General features: G+C 37.7%; 2 protein-coding genes across 2 annotated transcripts in view; one reads left to right on the top strand and one right to left on the bottom strand.

Annotated features, from left to right (window-relative positions):
- Nucleotides 1–338: 338 nt before the first annotated feature.
- Nucleotides 339–12,301, bottom strand: ARL1 (ADP ribosylation factor like GTPase 1). Its single transcript, XM_007165814.3, has 6 exons — nt 12,061–12,301; nt 10,534–10,671; nt 8,492–8,573; nt 7,340–7,451; nt 3,980–4,158; nt 339–2,862 (listed from the first exon to the last, which is right to left on the bottom strand). Exons 1-6 carry the CDS (start codon nt 12,062–12,064, stop codon nt 2,832–2,834), a joined length of 546 nt encoding a protein of 181 aa, XP_007165876.1. The 5' UTR covers nt 12,065–12,301; the 3' UTR covers nt 339–2,831.
- A 207-nt stretch (nt 12,302–12,508) lies between these two features.
- Nucleotides 12,509–19,345, top strand: part of SPIC (Spi-C transcription factor) — a 51,898-nt gene continuing 45,061 nt past the window's right edge. Inside the window, exon 1 of the mRNA XM_057555888.1 lies at nt 12,509–12,817. The gene's annotated coding sequence lies outside the window, so the exon portion shown is untranslated. The remainder of the gene's footprint in view (nt 12,818–19,345) is intronic.

Genomic DNA, 19,345 nt, shown 5'->3' with positions numbered 1-19,345 from the left:
TTGTATGTGGCAGAGTTAAGATTCAAACCCAGGATTGAAAGCCCATGCTCTTTGTAATTTGTAATTATGGGATTAGAAATATTATAGCATAAGGCATAGGAATCAAATGTTCAAACATTCATGAACTTCAGAATTTGTGTTTTGATGTAGTTCATGTCTCAAACAAGAGTTCTCACGCTTCTAAGGTGTTTGTAATGTGCCAAAAGGATAAACATAGGGCATCTTGGAAGGCAGACTCAATTCTAAGTGATTTAAAGTGCATGTATTGCTTTTATAAAAATTTTTAAATCAGAAAACGCAAGTTAATACTAAAGCAAAACTCAGGAAGAATAAGTATCTCAAGTATATTGAGCACAGCTTTGTTTTAATCATCAGTAAATATTTATTGAGTGCCTAGCATGTGCCAAGTGCACCATACTAGATGCAAGGGATTCTAACAGTAAATGATGTATGGTCCCTGCCCTCAAGGAGCTTACATTTCCACAATTTAAAGTGCATCTCAGGTATTCTGGTAATAGAATTCCACCTCAATTTCTCATTTTAAAAAATTTAATCACATGACACAGCACAACTACCAACCAGAATTATAAAATAGAATGTTAGAGCTAAAAGAAACCTTTGACGTTATTTGGTCAAAAAGAAAAAACAAACAAACAAAAACTGATGGAGTGTGGCCCTTTGTGTCTAGAACTCATGTGTTCTGATTTCAAGTTTGGTGGTTTTTTCATTTTCAGGCTTCTCACAAAACAATACTCGGTAGATTTTTATAAATAAGAACTTTCAAACTCCTGTTAACATACCTGTACAGTTGTTTCCCGCTAGAGAAGGACCTTATAATTCATACCATATTAAAATAAGTGTATGCTCTATTTATCCCATCCTATTCTTTGTGACAAACCAGAGGGACCAGGATCATCCAAGTGCTGGCCTTTGCTACCAGGGCTATGCGTCAGGCAGCATTTGCCTGCCAGGGCCGCACCTCCACATACTTCTACTTTCACAGTGTTCCTGGACCACTGGGGAGTATTTAGCCATTTGGGTACAAGCCCAGCACTAGATATGTGCCACTGACCAGACCCAAGTATAAATTGCAGATGTACTATTTCCTAGCTGACAAATACAAAAGCTTACTATTATTTGAACCATGAACATACTCTGAGCTGCCATAACGTGCCAAGCACCATACTGGATGCTAGGGATACAAACATGAAAAAGACAGTCTGCCCATCAGGAGTGCCTTGGAAACTATGAAACAATGTTTGTTAGTTATATGCTCAGTTAGTAATATTAGGTGCGCTGGGAACACCTGTCCCAGGAAGAAGGTCTCCAAAAGATTTCCAAGATATCAAATTAGGAACGGGTGCTAGAGAATAAGAAAAGTCCCACCGATTAGAAAAGAAAGTCACATTCATGTGAGCTGAATGACCACTAGCTTTCCTGAGACCTGAGGGGCACAATGGTATTAAGTTCTCTTTACTGGCATCTAATTTTTTAAATGCTGCTTGTCCAACTTAAAAAATGAAAAAATTCCTCCCAATTTTAGTAATTACTAAGGACTCTTATTTACTTCTGTCATACTGTAGACTGGGTTGTTTGAAAAGTTCCTTTAAAAAGTCCCTTAGAATATAATTGTTTTTGATAGCCTAGCAGCAGTAAGCCTAATTTTTAAAGGAATACTTAATTTCTCCCTGTAGAGTCAATAAGATTTTGACTATTCACCAAATTTACATGTTCAATTACAGGTAGATAAAAGGAATCAAAGGCAGCAAAAACGTCTTTTACAATGCTTCTTAAAATATATCTTTTTAAAAATTTTCCTTTAATGTGAAATTTTCTTTAATGTGTTGTGAATTCCAACAAATATAACCATTTAGGATTGTTTTTACTACCTCTACTAGTAAGGACAAATAAATTTATAGACATTATTTTGATTGTACTGTGTCTACTTCAATTAGCTTTATTTTATATAAGGAGTTAAGCTGTGTTGTCAATGTTGGCATTTTCAGGAATTTATGGTATAGTTTATGGGACAAACTTCTGACCCTGTGAAGTCTCACTTTAAGCCCTCTTCCCACCTCCCTAGCTTGACATTGGTCAAGCCAGTCTATCAGAATTTTGGGTCCATGTCCATAAAAATGAAGATGTAAAAATGATGTCCTAGCTACCTCACAGGGTTCCTGTACAAACTGACAAGGAAGGTCCAAATCTATAAAAATTCCCCAACAACCATAAATACTATAAAATGATAATTACAGATAAGTCAGTGAAGATAGCCACCAAAATAATTACTTCAACTTCATGCCTATAACCAAAAGCTTTTAAATGAAACAGCTTAAAGTGGTCATTAAGCAAATGAAGACTATAATTACCCACGCTAGGTTCCTAGCTTACTCTATTGAGCCTAATCTTTGGAAAAACTTAATTCATTTTAAGGGGAAAAAAATCTGAGTTAAGATATTTTTTAGTGTTAATACAAACAAGCTGCAACCACTAATTTAAAATCGCAGGGCTTTGTCCTCAATAAGAGTACATTCTTTAATAGGACTGTATCTGAATAAGAATTCCACACAAATAGAATATATACCTTAACACAAGATAACAAGGAAGGAATATTTTACATTATACAGAACAGACATTCAGTTGATTCAATCACGATGAGTTACCCTTCCAACCAAATACTTATTTTTAATATTTATTACAAATGTTGCAGTCAGTTTGGTATATGCTGATAATCATACTGTTTTAACAATTAGTAGTGTGAAGCACACTTTAACTGTTTCCAAAGGGGTATGTGATGTGGTCTTCGTTTCAAAGGAGCAGAAGTGACTGAATTACTGTCTGCTCTTTAATGTTTCAACTAACCTGTGAAGAGAAAATGAAAAGTTTCATAAGATTAACTTCAAACTTTCAGGTATAGATCATTTATTATATAAATTTTATACTGGAGGTGGATTCCAAAGCACTTTAAATGATGAAGGCTAAGATAGTTATATTAAAAGAATGAGGTTATGGACTCAATTTCCATGAGGGTCTTTTAGCTTTCACTTTGTCTATGCTTTGAATGAATAATCACAAAAGACCAGGGACTTCCCTGGTGGCACAGTGGTTAAGAATCTGCCTGCCAGTGCAGGGGACACGGGTTCAATCCCTGGTCCGGGAAGATCCCACATGCCACAGAGCAACTAAGCCCGTCAGCCACAACTACTGAATCTGCGCTCTAGAGCCCACACGCCGCAACTACTGAGCCCGCGTCCTGCAACTACTGAAGCCCATGCGCCTAGAGCCTGTGCTCCACGGGAAGCTGCAAATGAGAAGCCCATGCACTACAACAAAGAGTAGCCCTCGCTCACCACAACTAGAGAAAGCCCACGTGCAGCAACGAAGACACAATGCAGCCAAAAATAAATAAATAATTTTTAAAATAATAAATAAATAAGTGATCAAAAACCACCAGATATCCACTTTCCACTTTCCAGGCTGCTACTACTACAGCCTGGCCCGATGTGGATAATTCAGAGATGAAAACTAGTCTCAGTCCTCAAGGAGATGACAATTTAATGAGCAGATGCACAAACCAATTACAAGACAGTGTAACAAGTACTATTATATCACTGACCTGTGACAAGGACCTCTATGTGTGTGGTAAGGCAGTGGGCATGAAGTTATGTCAGGGAAGGCTCCTGAGAAACACAGAGCCTTAACCTAAGTCCTGAAGGATAAGGAATTGGAGGGTGCAGTAAGATAGGGGGAAAAGCTAGAAATACAGCAGAGAGCTGGCTTATCTAACTATAATTAGTAGGTGTGGTTGAAATAAAAGCAGATGTACATGAAGACCAGTGGAAGAAAAGGGTGGAGGAACAATATGATAAACTGATAAATAATCTGAATTTCATCCTTAAGACCAAAGGGAAATTACACATGTATGTACACAGCTGCATGTACACACAAATGCACAAATGGCTTCTGGAAACATACTTACCATTCCATTGCCTCATCAAGGCCAGTGCCTTTGGTTGCTGAAGTTTTGAATATTTGCCATTTTCGGTCCTTCAAGGCAGGTAACCCAAGTGAATTTGCCATCTCCGAGGGAGTCATGGCCTGTTCCATGTCCTGCTTATTTGCAAACACCACTAAAATGGCTTTTCTCAGCTCTTCTTCCTAAATAACATAGAAAAGATTTCATTTCTTCTAATCAATTTGCTCCCTTGAGTTGAGGAAGAAATGCCAAAAAAAATCCATTATTTTAAAAGCATATTTCCTAATTATTAATATATAATGTTCATTATAAATTATTTGAAATTATAGAGAAGTATGAAGAAAAGAAACTTCACCCATAATCCTATCTCCTAAACATGATCACTGTTTAACATTTTGGGTATTTTCTACTGCTTTGTAATTCAGATACTTACAGTTTATTTAGTATATATATACATTTAAGATCACATTTAAATACAGTCCCATACCCTGCTCTAAAAAGTAAACTAAACGTTAAATTGTGGATGTTTTTCCAAACTATCAAAAAAAATTTTTTTTAATTAATTTATTTCATTTATTTATTTTTGGCTGCGTTGGGGCTTCATTGCTGTGCGCGGCGTTTCTCTAGTTGTAGCGAGCAGGGGCTACTCTTCGTTGTGGTGCATGGGCTTCTCATTGCAGTGGCTTCTCTTGTTGTGGAGCATGGGCCCTAGGCACACAGGCTTCAGTAGTTGTGGCACGCGGGCTCAGTAGTTGTGGCTCACAGGCTGTAGAGTGCAGGCTCGGTATTTGTGGTGCACGGGCTTAGTTGCTCCGCGGCATGTGGGATCTGCCCGGACCAGGGCTTGAACCCATGTCCCCTACATTGGCAGGCAGATTCTTAACCACTGCGCCACCAGGGAAGTCCCTCAAAAAATTTTTTAAAACATTAATGGTTATACTCTACACTAAGAACTCATGCACCATAAACCATATAACTGTTTCCCGGTATTAGATTCTTCCTAGATTCTTTTCACTCGACTATTAGAGAAACCAAAGTGACAGAATCATAATACAGAAATCTTTGTGTGAATCTCTATTTCCTTAACACAATTATCTAAAAATGGAATCAAAGTATGAAATTTTTTTCAGGCTCTTGTTACATGTATTAATAAACTGCTGTCCAGAGAGGCTGTAACAATTTCAACTCCACGAACAGTGTATGACAGTGCCCATCTCCAATGCAGCTTTGGTAGAATTGAAACTATATATTTTTCCAAACATAGCATTTCATTATATGCTTATTTATTATTAGGGTATTAAAAATACAAATGTTATTAGCAATAAATTCTTCTCCTATAAATTGTAGGTTCATGCCTTTTGCTCACTTTTCTATTGATTTGCAAAAGGTATTGATACGATTAAGATCACTAATCCTTAGTCACTGGCTGTAAAACTGTGTCTTGGTTCCCCGTTTTACCCTAACTTGTATTGTTTGGCATCTGAGCTTTGTGGATTTTTTGTCTGTTTGTATAATATTAATATAATTAAATCTATCTTTTCTTTTGTAATTCCTTCCAATTCTTGGATTTAGAAGTACCTTCTCAATCCAGAAATTTTAAACATATTCCCTTATAATGACTTCCATTTTACATAGTTCTTTACTCCATTTAGAATTTTTGTGTACAAAAGTAAAACAAATTGATTTTGTGTCTGTAAGTTTTAATATAATAGTCCTGACTCATATTCCACATGTACTTTATATCACTAATACATAAATATTAATTGATTGCATCAATTAAAAGTTACTTCCTAAAGAATGAATACAATTTTTAGTTCTTTCTCCATAAGATTATACAAGTCAAATCCTAATACCACAAATAACCTAACAACAATCCAGTACAATTTGAGAATTGTGAACTTAAGTTAATAATCCATTTCTTTTATGCCATACTTTATATGATAAAAATCTATTATAACATGTGAATTACATCTAAATCAAGCTTTTATTTTAAAAATCTGTTATACCCAAGGCAATTAACCAGTCCCTTAAAATTCCTTACACTTTGAATTTGGTCTAAGAAGCTCTTATGATAAATATGATGCTATGTTGTAAAAGAAAAAAAAAAAAATTAGGCAAAACTTTAAAACTTTAGGTCTGCAATTTATAACTCAGAAGCTACTAAGAAGTTAGTTGTCCAAGAACTCTATTCTAAGAATGCTTCTAACTAGGTAATCAAGTGGCCTAGAACTTATATTTAAACATTCAATGATCGGATAATTCAGAATCATAGTTTTGGTGGGAAAAGGAAACCTATGCATCTAATTTTCTCAAGCAAAGGCAATTTCACTATTAATTAATCATTAGTACATTTGAGAAGCTTATTTAACAAATGGAGATATTAAAAACTTTTAGTTGATTACTTAATGCATCCTCTGAATTCAGTTAGCCAATAAATTATCTTACAAACCTCAGTGAATATAATGTATTGAGTTCTTAATTAACAGCTATACACTGTTCCACACATCAGGGGTGCAGGGTAAACTCAAAGAACTTTACACTTTTGGGTGGGAGGCATATGTAAGTAAACAAACATGTTTAAAATAATGGAAAGAAACAGTAAGTGGTTACAAAGAATAAAGTAGGATAAAGGGTTAGAAGATAGCTGAGACCCCCTCTCTGAGGAAGAAACATGTGAGATAAAACATGTCATGAAGGTAGCCACAAAAAAAAAAAAAAAAGAAGGTAGCCACACAAAGATTTGCGGAAAGAGCATTCCAAGCAGGAGGAGCAAGTGCAAAACCCTAAGCCAGGTGTCAGCTACTCAAGCTCGGTGTGAAAAGAACAGAAAAATCAGTGTGACTGAGGCACTGTAAACACGGGGAAAAGTAAAGAACGTGAAAGCTGGGAGAGGCAAACGCGCCAGAAATCCAGAAAGATATATTTCTCTGAACTTTACATTTCTAAAACAAACAAATATACTTTCTTACTATTCTTACTATTTATATATTTATACTATTTATATAAATAAGTATAGCTTCCATAAGCTAATTTATACAGCTGGAATAAAGACATTTTTAAAAAATCACTTCATAGGGGTGACTTAGAATAGTAACTTCAGTTTAGAAAGAGTTTAGCTCAGAACTTCCTGGAAATCAAGGAATCTAGTTTAAAGGAAGCTACAAGACTGGAGTTTTGTCTCCAACTCTCTCCCCAACAGTATTTTTGGAATAGAAAGTAATTTGCATAAAAGAAAATGATACTGAAGGCTTAGGGGGAAAAGACCCCTGTTTTCCTTTTAATTATTCCTGCAAATGACAATAAACAATAAAAACAGCAAGCAAATATAAATGATTTACCCACATTTTAATAAAGTTTTCTTACCTCCAACATGGCAACTAACTCCGATTTGGAAATGCCAATTCGGTCACGGTCACAACTGTCTACTACATAAATGACTGCATCTGTGTTTGAATAATAACATCTCCAGTATGGCCTGAAGAAAATTCAGAAAGGGAGAATATATTATTATTTGAAAGAAGAAGAAACTGGTATGTTACTTCATATGCTAGGACTTGGCAATGATGGGGTGGGGGGTATTACTTGCCAATCCTTCCCCATCCATGCCAGAATCAATGCCATAATGATTCATTGTTTCTGATGGACATATATCATATCCCTCAGATGGGATGGGGTGGAAAGAATATTGATAAACATAAATCACAGGACCAAGGAGCTTCAGAATGAGTTCAGACTTTAGGCTGAGAGAATATATTTATAATCTATAAAATCACTAAATACACCGATAAAAAAAGTTCCACACAGACCTGATCGTTACATCTTAACTAGAAACTCCTTAAGAGGAATGAGTTCTTTAAAACAATTTTAAATATGATTTTATGTAACAGACATTAAACTGATCACTGAAGACAAGAAGTAGAAATGGCTAAAATAAGAAATTGACTCAAAAGTGGTTCAAGAAATAAAATGAGTTACAGGGCAGCAGGATGTCTGGGGAATTCACTACTGATCTTTTAAGATGGTAAGTACCCTAGTGAGTGAGCACTGACAGTCACTAAACATTCACAGTTGCCATGTCAAGCACAGAATGCTGGGCAGGAGACTTGAATTCCAGAGGGCATTTATGTTCACATTAGTCCTAAATGGTGGGCCCAAAAGGTATTTTTATGAAATCCAAAACAGTCTGTCTCACAGAAGAAGGGATTGACAAGAACTAACTAGAGGACCCTCTTTATTTAAAAACTACTGAAGTAATTTGGTCTTGAGATTTTCATGAAAAGATTTTTCATTGAAGTGATATCTGAAAAACTGGCCTCCTTAGATTTTAATTCTTTAGTTAAAATCTTTAATTCTCAGATTTTAATTGAGAGAATAAGGCCGTTTTACCTCATTTTAAACTAGGTGTCTCCCATTAAATTACAAAAGAAGACATATTTTGGTTTACTCCTGTTAACCCTAAAAGAGCCAATAAAGAAAGATTCAATACCACAAAATGATCTGGCCTTTGCACCATACCTGATACTTGTCTGTCCTCCTAAATCCCAGACTTGGAATTTTAGGTTCTTGTATGTTACCGTCTCAACATTAAATCCAATGGCTGGAAAAGAAATCAAATTAGCAGTATGTGTAGTCTAATACATTCTGTCTTCAAAGTATCCAATCTGAGTTTCAGCAATTAATGGTAATTGCTGAATCACATTGTTGGTTCAAATATCATCCCATTTAAGATAAGACAGTATGCTGTGCTACACACGCACACATACGCACACCAATTAGCAAGATCAACACCATTTTCAAGGTATATAAGAACCCCCAGCTACCTCTGCAATTATATAATTCTTAGCTCAATGGAAACCCTATTATGTTAAACTCCCTTAAAAATACAGTACTGGCATACAAAAGTGTTCAGAAAGTTATATTTAGAAAGGATAGTTGTAGATGTATTACAAAAAATGGAATTTTGGTAGGTTGCAAATAAACAGGGAACAAAACCAAGAAAGCCTAGATAGACTCTAAACTTCAGTAGATAAGAGCACAGCAATGGCTGTATACCTCTTTATGGAAGCTGACTTCTCTAAGGCTGGCAATCTCACAGACCCTCTGAAGACTTCCTCAAGAGCTCATGTGTAATAAGGTCATAGCTAGATGGTCAAAGGGGAGGAGTCCCATCCCTTTTCCCTGCCATCCTTCTTAGCTGGAGCTTTCGCATCACATGCCTAAGGCAAGATATTACTATTTTCCATTGAAAGGAATCTGAAGGAGATGGAGAGGCTACTGAAAAAAACTCAGGAGCTACATATACAAATATTACTAAGATTTCACAAACTTAAAAAAAAAATCAAAGTAAAAAATGACTTACAGCTATAACTGGACAATTAATTTTTTAGATTTAAGTTTATACTGGTAAATGATGATTATGAGTATATGGCAAGTATAAAAAAATAACTATACTATAGCAAACCTGAGTGAAAAACTAAAAACCAAGTTCATGATATCTCCCTTAGAATTAAGTAGCAGGGTAATCACTGTCTTCAACCTCAGTTAGGAATGTTGTTTATTTGCAAAGGACAAGGGCGTGGTACGAACCACATGTGCTTACTGAAATGCAATCCACTGGGCTATGTGTATTGCAGGGGCCACCATGACTCAACTGTAGCAGATTGAGTTGGGTGATTTTGAGAACCAAAAACCAAGGAAGCTGAAATTTACTGAAGGTGGCATAAAGAAGTAACAGATGACACAGGGTTTGAAAAGTTCTTCTTTCATAAAAGCTACACTTTCTTTTTAAATCTGGAAATTTAAATAGTACTAAATATAGAAATACCTTGAGTGACAGAGTAACTTTAAAGGCATAATTTAAATATTCTTGAGCAAACTCTACAAACTATTAGTTTAAATGTACTAATCTTACTAATCTAAGTAAATTCAGGGCAACAAATGAAAATAGCATAAGTAACAGAACAGTCTTCTTATGTAGTAAATTAAGACTGTTGGAGAATATTCTTCTAAGATATCAATTGATTTAAAGTCAGGGTGTTTCTTTTCTTGATATTCTTAAGTACCAGATTCAACACTCAGTCTCAACTCAGATCTTTAAAAAAATCAATAGAATTACTAAAGAGAAACTAATCTTAATCAAATAGTAACAAATACAGAAGAAAAACCACTTCACATGTAATAATATCACTTCATATCTATATAATTCTTTACACAGGTTTATAAAGTATTTTATATACTACATTTATTTCCCCCTCAAAGCCAATGTATATTTATTATCTTCATTTTATCAACAAAGATACTGGCTCTCAATGAGATTAGGTGGCTTAACTCTACCCAACTTTTAAAACAGCCCTAAACAGCAGAACCCAGCCATGCACAGGGGTTCATAAATTACACCAAATTGTTTGTAAATTTATGAAAAAAAAGTGTTATAAATATTATGCTCATAGTAGAAGTTTACAAACCTTATCAATTACATTATATATTTGTTCAGAAATAAAGTTATGTTTGATGGAAAGAGAAAGGCCCTATAATTAGTTTATCATACCAACACTTACTAGGAATAGTAGTAACGACTTCTCCAACCTGTAATCTGTACAAAATTGTAGTTTTTCCTGCTCCATCTAATCCCAAAATTAAAATCCTCATTTCCCGGGTTCCAAACAGACTGGAAAAAATGCTTGAGAAAAAGCCACCTAAAAAAATAACAAAGATGTATTTCAATATTATTTCATGAACTAGGTCCACAAAACATTTAATCTTACCCTTTGAAAGCTACAGCAAATTAAATAATATTGTAATATTTTCTCCGATTCATAGGTGCATATTTTTGCTTCCAATGAAATACATTACTCAACATCAAACTAGTAATTACTGATTGCTACCATGTCCTGGATACTGTGTCAGGCAGGCACAGAAGATACACTCAAAAATAAGAGAAACAGGACCACTGCCCTCATGGAGCTCTCTTTCTAATCGAGAGAATATGGATATCTTAGCATGATCTCCTCACTACCCCCAGAAACCAAAGGGCAAATCAGAATGACAGTGGGACAATGAGGTCCTTGAACATGAAAAACAATTATTGTTGTACAGCAGCAGTACCATCGTAAGTACCTTCAATCACTGATGCCACACACAATACCTGGTTATTTTACCAAGAAATGGCAAAATTAAGAGCTGCAAGTCTGGAAAAATGAATCCACCATGGGTTAGAAAACCTTGAACATTTGTAACACAAGGGGTGTGACTTGACAAAAATCCTCTCTACCTTTTACAGGTTAAAAAGAAGCAGAAGAAAAAAACAGAAGGGGTTATGCAAAAAGACAAGAAAGCACTTCTGACGTTCCAGACCAAGAAGTAAACTCCCCAGAAAATCGCTGAGCTATTTAAATAACGCAAAGAATTTGCATCATTTGGAGGGTTGTAAACAAGTTAAGAAATCTGCACCTTCATCTGGTCTCTAGCGGGGAGGGAAGCTCTACCTGATGCTTGTGATGACAATGTAGTTCCCTCAATTAGCACTCCAAAAATTGAGATTAGAATGTCATCGCTGACCAATAATACACTCCCTGCCCATTTCCTCCTCCACCTTATCTACAGGAAAAGCTACAGGTAAGCAAACAAATACCAAGTTGGCCATAAAACATTACGAGCACCACCTTCTTTTGGAGTTTAAACTGACGCAGTCCCAGCGACCAGGGACAGAGAATCCAGAAGCTCATCCTTCACCCAAGAAACCTGAGCGAACCTGCGACTGACACGCTGCCAAGCTTCGCAAAACCAGCTCCATCCAGTAAGTGGCGCTGGGTCCGAGGGGATGAGGGAAAAGTTCACCGACCCGCGCTGCCCTCACCTCTGACCCCGCCGGGAGAAAGGAGAACGGGATAAGACGGGGGCGAAAGTTCGAGGCAGGGTCCACGCACACAGGTGAAGAACTAACGTGAGTTACGTCCTCAGCAGTCCGCGCCCTGAGACGCTGGCTACTCTGGGCTTTCCAGGCCGGCCCCTCTCCTCCTCCTCCCGACCCCAGCCCTCGGCCTCGGCCTCTCAGCGCGCCCAGGCTCCCTTCTCAGATCCCTCACCCATGATGAACTGCCTGTCCTCCCTCGTCGACCGGCGGAGACTGGGCCCGGCCTCGGCAGCGACTCCTAATCGAGCCTCGGCGCCGCCACCTCCCCTCGCCTAGGCCTGCGCTCCGGCTCCGGCTCGGCCTCGGGCTCTGGTTCCCCGGGGGTTTCCTTGGAAGCCTGGTCAGCCAGCAACTTCCACGTCGGACCTCCCGGCGGGGGCGGGAGCGAGGCCGCCGCGACTGCGCGCCGGGAACGCCGGCCTGAGCTTCCGCGCCGTCACTTTCGACGCACGTCCCCGGCGCGCAGGGTGTAGATACTGCGGAAGCCGCAAGGAAAAAAAAAAAAAAAAAATTCAAGGACGCCAAGTCTCCCCTGCTTCTGTTTTCTTGGACAGGAAAGGCTTCCGAAATAGGGAAATTCGAATTTTCATTTTAAATTCTGACACCAAGAAGTGGTGAATCCGCCAACCGGGAATGCGCGTCGGGCCTCGATGCGGCAGCCTGACTGGAAGCGGGCGCGGCGTGCGGCGTCGCAGGAATTGCTGGTCCTGAAGCGCCCTGCGGGCGTTGACCCGGTTTTCCCCTGGCTCCCCTTATAATAATAGGAAGAGCCCTGCGCCACCAATGCGGAGCCAACCCACACTGAGGCCGCCTAGGAGATTTTTGGCGTCGCAATGGCCTGCAGGGTCAGCGTTAGCGTCCTTCCCTCCTTTCTTCTACCTGTACCTTCTCCGATGCTAGCTAAAGGCAGTCGTTACTCTGTAGGAAAGGTATGTATCTTGAGGGCAACGTCATTTTTCAAAATGCAGTCATTCCTGTTACTGTTGACCTGGTTTTACAGTTCCTGCTTACTAAAAAGAAGCGTTCGCGGAAACAAGTATAGCAGCGCGCTAGAATTAAAGATAAACATTTAGTTTATAAGTCTGTGGAATTTTATTCTTCAGGCAAGCATTTGGAATTGACCTCACCTCTTTCAAGTCTTTGCTCAAATGTTATTAATATTTAAAATTGCAACCTACTCTACATCCCCCTTATCCTGATTTTTTAGTAGAAGTTACCACTAAACATAATTTACTTACTTATTATGCTTATTGATTGTTTACTGCCTCTCATAGAATGTAACATCTATGAATGCAAGTATTTTTGTTTATTTTGTTCAGTTTTGTTCTTGTACTTGGGCACTAAACAAATCTTTGAGAGAATGTGTTGAATTAAACAATACGTTTTTAAGACCAATAACATAAACATTAGTTAACTTAAACATATATTATGCAATATTATTAAACTTGTTTCCTAAACTAGGCATATCTGAACCACCTGTCCTAATTTGATAGGAGAGGCCAAGCTCTCTTCAAGAAAGTTGTTATATTTGAAGAGAAACCACCAGATGGCGGTATTGCTTCAGGCTAATTCTCAGCAGAATGAGATCAGTTGGTCTGATTGATTAAAAGTGGAGTAGACAATTTAATCCTTTTCAAATCTTACGGTCCAGTAATAATTTATTAAATTTTAAAACGTGAATGTTTAAATGCAGTCCAAGCAAGTAAAACAATTTCAAAATTCTTTTGACGATAAAGCCACAATACGATCAAATAAGTTTAAAATTTTAAAGCTGGAAGGAACCTCAATTCCAAACATCTCAATTGCACATGAAGAAGTAGAAACAAGCTAAGTGATAGAGCCAGGACAGCAACTCTGACCATCTGACTTCCAGGCCTGGAGTAACTGCATTATGATGCCTTCTGTAACTGAGCTGTGATCTATACATTTGGTAAATTGATTTGCAAACATAGGACCATACTGTAGTTTCCGAAGTTAGAAACTTAAACATTTCTGTGCATTACATTACCAAGTGGAAGTTACTTTCTTTTGCTCAGATTTTATTCCATGAAGCAGAAACCTATGAAATATGATAAGTATAAATATATAAATATAATAAATATAAGCTTCAGAAGGACTTAATGCTGTGTATTTATAATTGTCTTTTAAACTAAGGAATGTTTTGAAATCATAACTAGGTGTGTGATTTTTTTTATACATCTTTATTGGAGTATAATTGCTTTACAATGTTGTTTTAGTTTCTGCTGTACGACAAAGTGAATCAGCCATATGCATACATATATCCCCATATCCCCTCCCTCTTGAGCCTCCCTCCCACCCTCCCTATCCCACCCCTCTAGGTGGACACAGAGCACCAAGCTGATCTCCCTGTGCTATGCGGCTGCTTCCCACTAGCTATCTATTTTACAGTTGGTAGTGTATATATGTCACTGCCACTCTCTCACTACGAGGTGTGTGATTTTCACAAATTATGTATTGTATTTCAAATGTTTCCTTTCAATAACATGTACTTTGTTGTCAAAGAATTTCTCTTTAGACTAAGGGGTCTTTTTTTAATTGAGAAATAATTCACATACAATAATATCATTTTTAGGTGTACAATTCAGTGGTTTTTAGTATATCCACAAGGTTTGCAACAGTCACCACTGTCTAATTCCAGAATGTTTTCATCACCCCAAACAGAAACTCTATACCCATTAAACAATAACTCCCTACTGCTCCCCTCCTAGCTGCTGATAACCTTTCTGTAGCTATGAATTTGCCTATTTTAGATATTTCATGTAAGTGAAATCATACACTATTTGTCCTTTTGTGTCTAGCTTATTTCACTTACCATAATGTTTTCAAGGTTAATCCATGTTGTGGCATGTATGAAATACTTCATTCCTTTTTACTGCTAAGTAATATTCTGTTGTATGGATATACCATGTTTTGTTTATCCATTCATCAGTTGATGGATATTTGAGTTCCCATTTTTTGGCTATTTGAATAATGATGCTACAAACATTTGTGTACACGTTTTTGTGGAAATACATGTCTTCAGTTCTCTTAGTTATGTACCTAGGAGTGGAATCGCTGGGTCATACGGTATCTCCACAACTAGAGAAAGCCCGCATGCAGCAACGGAGACTCAACGCAGCCAAAATTAAAATAAATAAATAAATAGATAAATTTATTTTAAAAAAAAAAGATTGTCTTGGCTATTCCGGATCCCTTGCATTTCCATATTGAATTTTAGGATCAGCTTGTTTGTTTATGCAAAGAAAGGCAGTTGGAATTTTGATAAGGATTATACTGACTCCACAGATTAATTTGAGGAGTGTTGCCATTGTAATAGTGAGTCTTCCCCATTCATGAATGTGGGATGTTTTTCCATTTATTACAGTCATCTTTACTTGTTTTCAACAACACTTTGTAGTTTTCAGTGTACAGGTCTTGTACCTTTGGTTAAACTAATTCCTGAATATTTTGAGCTTTTTTGAGACTAAGGGTTCTTAACCCTTAGCACTTCCATCATATTCTCGTTTGATAATACAATTTCAGAATTTCAAAATATTCTTTTGAGAGAATAGTTAACAATGAACACCCATGTACCTAACACCCATCTGTAATAATCATCAGTTTATGGCCATACTTCATAGCCACTCTTGTTTCATAATTATCCCTACCATTTGCACCCACTCAGTAAATCCTTTGTAATCAGGTGCCCACACTTGGACCAGTCACCTGTGGCTAGGGGAACAGTGTCCACTGGAGGATCATATTTGCTTTCATATGCACCATATGCATGAATGAGGGTGCAGGAAGGGGGAAGTAATAGTAGCTGGACACACTAGGTATTCACAGTTATTTTCTAATACTAGTATTTGTCCCCTTGGGGTGGATGTGGCTGGCATTAAGTACAGTATTAATGGCTCTTCCTAAACTATGTCTTGCTGTGATTGTCTTCTGCCCCAGAGAGCTGAGGAAGCAGGACCTCATTCACTGGGGAGGACATAACACACGCCACAGTAGCCCAATGTCTATTGTCTCAGATCTTTTGTAGACCACCGTCTTGACCAACCCAACCCCTTCCTCCCACCTTCCTCTTTTTCCTGAGGGCAAGACTGGCTTGTCTCTCTATCGAAGTTATTATACCAGAAGTGAGAGTTTCTCTCTCATTGCTTTATTTCCTCTCAAATCTCATTATAGAAAGGTGGGGGCATTTCTTATTTTGAAATTCTTGCCAGCTGGAGAAACCTGGGATAAGGAACCGTTTTATTTTCTAACCCAGGAAGCCTGGGCTCTCTGTATCTCCTCCAGATTCTTCTTAAAAACTGAACAGTTCTCTAGTGTCTTTCTCTCTTCAGCTCTAAGAAGGCAAATGACACTCAATATTCTGCCTGGAAATATCTCAGCCAGCTAGGCAAGTTCATTCACTATGTTATCTATATTTCAAGTTACTACAGGCAACATTTTTATCCACTGTTCCACAACTGTTTACCCTAAAAGATTTTTGCCAGTCCTTCAGCTCTCACTAACAGCCTCTTCATTTTCCCAGCCTCCACCCACAGTATGGTTCCAAAGTCAATGCCATGTATTTTAAATTTCTGTGTACCCCATCTCTAGTACCAATTTCTATATGTCAGTTGTTTATTGCCGTGTGACAAACTGCTTCAAAATGTAGGGACTTAAACCAGCAGTAATTATTATTGATCACAATCATATGGATTGGCCAGGCAGTTCTTTTTCCGATCTTGCTGGAGGTTATTCACACAGCTATATTCAGCTGGTATATTGGCTGACTTGGTTGGCCTCTCTCTCCATGTGGTCTTTCATCCTCACAAAAGCTAGACTGATCTTGACATGGCTATGGCAGTGCCATACTCCTAGGTATAGACGTAACAGAAGTGCATGCACATGTGCACCAAGAGACATGTATAAAAATATTTACATAGCATTATTCATAAAAATAAAACACTGTAAACAACCCAAATATCTGTCAGTAGTAGAATGGATTCATAAATTGCAATGTATTTACGTGATGGACATCTATATAACAAGGCAAATGACAGAACTACAGTTGTATACTGGAGAAATATCATAAACACATAATTGAACAAAAGAAGCAGACACCAAAGAAAGCATACTATGTATTATTCCGTGCATATAAGTTCAAAATCAGGCAAAACTGAACTATAATGTTAATTTTTGGAAAGGAGAAAGTGGGCAGGAGGAAGCATGAGGAAAGTTTCTGGAATGTTCTGATATTCTCTTTCTTGTTTGCTTCTTTGATAATTCATTGAATAGTACATTTATATTTTGTGTGTTTTTCTAAGTGTTATATTTTTAAAAACATTTGAAGAAACCACATTAGGATGACATTTCCACCTATCTAACTGGTAAATTTTTTAAGAAGTGGCACGTGGGAAAATTGTCACTCTCATCCACTGTGCAGTCTTTTGGATGACCATTAGGCAGCATCTACATACAAAATTTTAAATGCACGTACCCCTGACAAAAATTTCACTTACAGGAATTGATATAGATATACTTGCACATTTACACAGCCGCATTTGTATTATGCTATGCATATGCATGAAATTCTGAACGTTTGTACAAGAAACCCTTAGGAATGGTTACTCTGCAGAGTAGACTGCAGATCTGAAGTGCAGGGAGACACTTTTTCTTGTATACCCTTTGTACTGTTTGAATTTTATACCATGTGCGTGGATTACTCTTTTAATAAAAGTAAACTAGTTGGCTTTTTTTGCTTATTTGTTTCTACTTACCCAAGGTCATCTGGTTAAAAGTGACAGAGCCTGGATTTGAGCCCTAGTCTAACACCAAAGCCCATACCATCAACCATAACTCTGAATTTTCTCTTGTGGAGTCTCTGTTTTTTCTCCTAGAAAGTGAATGTATTTGTCTAGATTGCAAGGGTCTCTTTGGAGACCGACATGGAAGCTCTGTTATATAAACTGAGCCAACACCGCAGATATGTAGGAGAAATCTACCACTGAGTAATGGCATCCGTGCCCAGGTATCACCCCTGGACACTCCATCCACCAAGTCTACCACAGGAAGATTCATCCAGTCCCTACCAGATGAGAGATAATGCCACACGTGGATATGCCAGATAGAGGAGCTTACAGAAGCTGGTAGTTTGAATAGTCAGTAAATCTTGCCAGGAGCTGGGGGAGAGCAAGAGCATAATAGGTAAATATAGCACAAAATCTACATGTTTAAATTACACAATTAACTTCTGAGGAATTTAAACCACTCAGCTATGCATTGACTATAATAACCATTTATACAGTTGTTCAAATTTTGTATGATACAAGATAGCTGTGGTTTTTGAAGTTAACCAATACATTTATTTATTTATTTATTTATTTATGTCTGCGTTGGGTCTTCGTTGTTGTGCACAGGCTTTCTCTGGCTGCGGAAAGCGGGGGCTACTCGTTGCGGTGGCTTCTCTTGTTGCGGAGCACAGGCTCCAGGCGCACGGGCTTCAGTAGTTGTGGTTCGCGGGCTCTAGAGCGCAGGCTCAGTAGTTGTGGCGCACGGGCTTAGTTGCTCCGCGGCATGTGGGACCTTCCTGGACCAGGGCTCGAACCCGTGTCCCCTGCATTGGCAGGTGGATTTTTAACCACTGCGCCACCAGGGAGGTCCCAGCCAATACATTTAAAAAATGAACACACAGACAAAATGTACTAGAGTAGGACTTTGAAAATGGAATTTAAAAAAAAAACAACTTGGTTATTGTCATTTTTTGCTGTTACTGTTGCACTAACAGGAAAAGGAAATAAAGTCATATTAGTGAACATGATAGTCATGATTGAGATCACTAAACTTGCTTGTGTTGTTCGCAGCTAAGAAAGCAAAGGTTTGGAGCTTTATTTAAAAATAAACAAAATGTAATTAACCATCAACGGACAACTTCAAGCTGCACAATCAATCCTGTTTACTTTCCAGTGATTCAGATGGGTTGTTAGGAGGAAAAAGCATCTGATCAATCATTGCTTCAGCTCTGCTTTTCTCTTAAGCTCCAGTCCTGAACCTCCTCCTCCTTACTGGAGGGTTCTCTATGAACATGCATTCAAGATCCACATATCTAAAATTGAACATATCTCTCCCCCAACTAAAAAGTAAAACAAACAAAACCCCCCAAATATGGTTCACTCTCTCATCTTCCCTATTTCTCTGCTCAGTGATCCAAATTCTACCTTACCTTACCACTTATGGGTTAATGCAGACTTGCTTCTTTCTCTGGCCTTCCATTGAATTCACAGTGACCAAACCCTATTTATTCTTCCTTTACTTCCTACTCTTAGACGGTAGCCACTTAACTGATCCATCTCTGCTTCTCCCCAACCCCAAATACCCTTGAACACCACCATTTTGCATGTACTAAATATTCAGTAAATGTTAACAGAATAAATCATGTTTATTTCTCAATTATAATGCTTTAAAAC

The sequence above is a fragment of the Balaenoptera acutorostrata genome, chromosome 11 (assembly GCF_949987535.1).
Source record: "Balaenoptera acutorostrata chromosome 11, mBalAcu1.1, whole genome shotgun sequence".
Lineage (NCBI taxonomy): Eukaryota > Metazoa > Chordata > Mammalia > Artiodactyla > Balaenopteridae > Balaenoptera > Balaenoptera acutorostrata.
Note: the sequence above shows the minus strand (reverse complement) of the source record. Positions and strands in the feature narration are given on the sequence as shown.

What these genes read in the sequence shown, in the direction of transcription:
- ARL1 (XM_007165814.3), bottom strand. An exon ending in AGTCGTTACTACTATTCCTA is followed by an intron (nt 8,574 to 10,533) that starts GTAAGTGTTGGT and finishes TTTCTTTTCCAG; the next exon opens with CCATTGGATTTAATGTTGAG. An exon ending in CTTGATGAGGCAATGGAATG is followed by an intron (nt 2,863 to 3,979) that starts GTAAGTATGTTT and finishes TTCTCTTCACAG; the next exon opens with GTTAGTTGAAACATTAAAGA.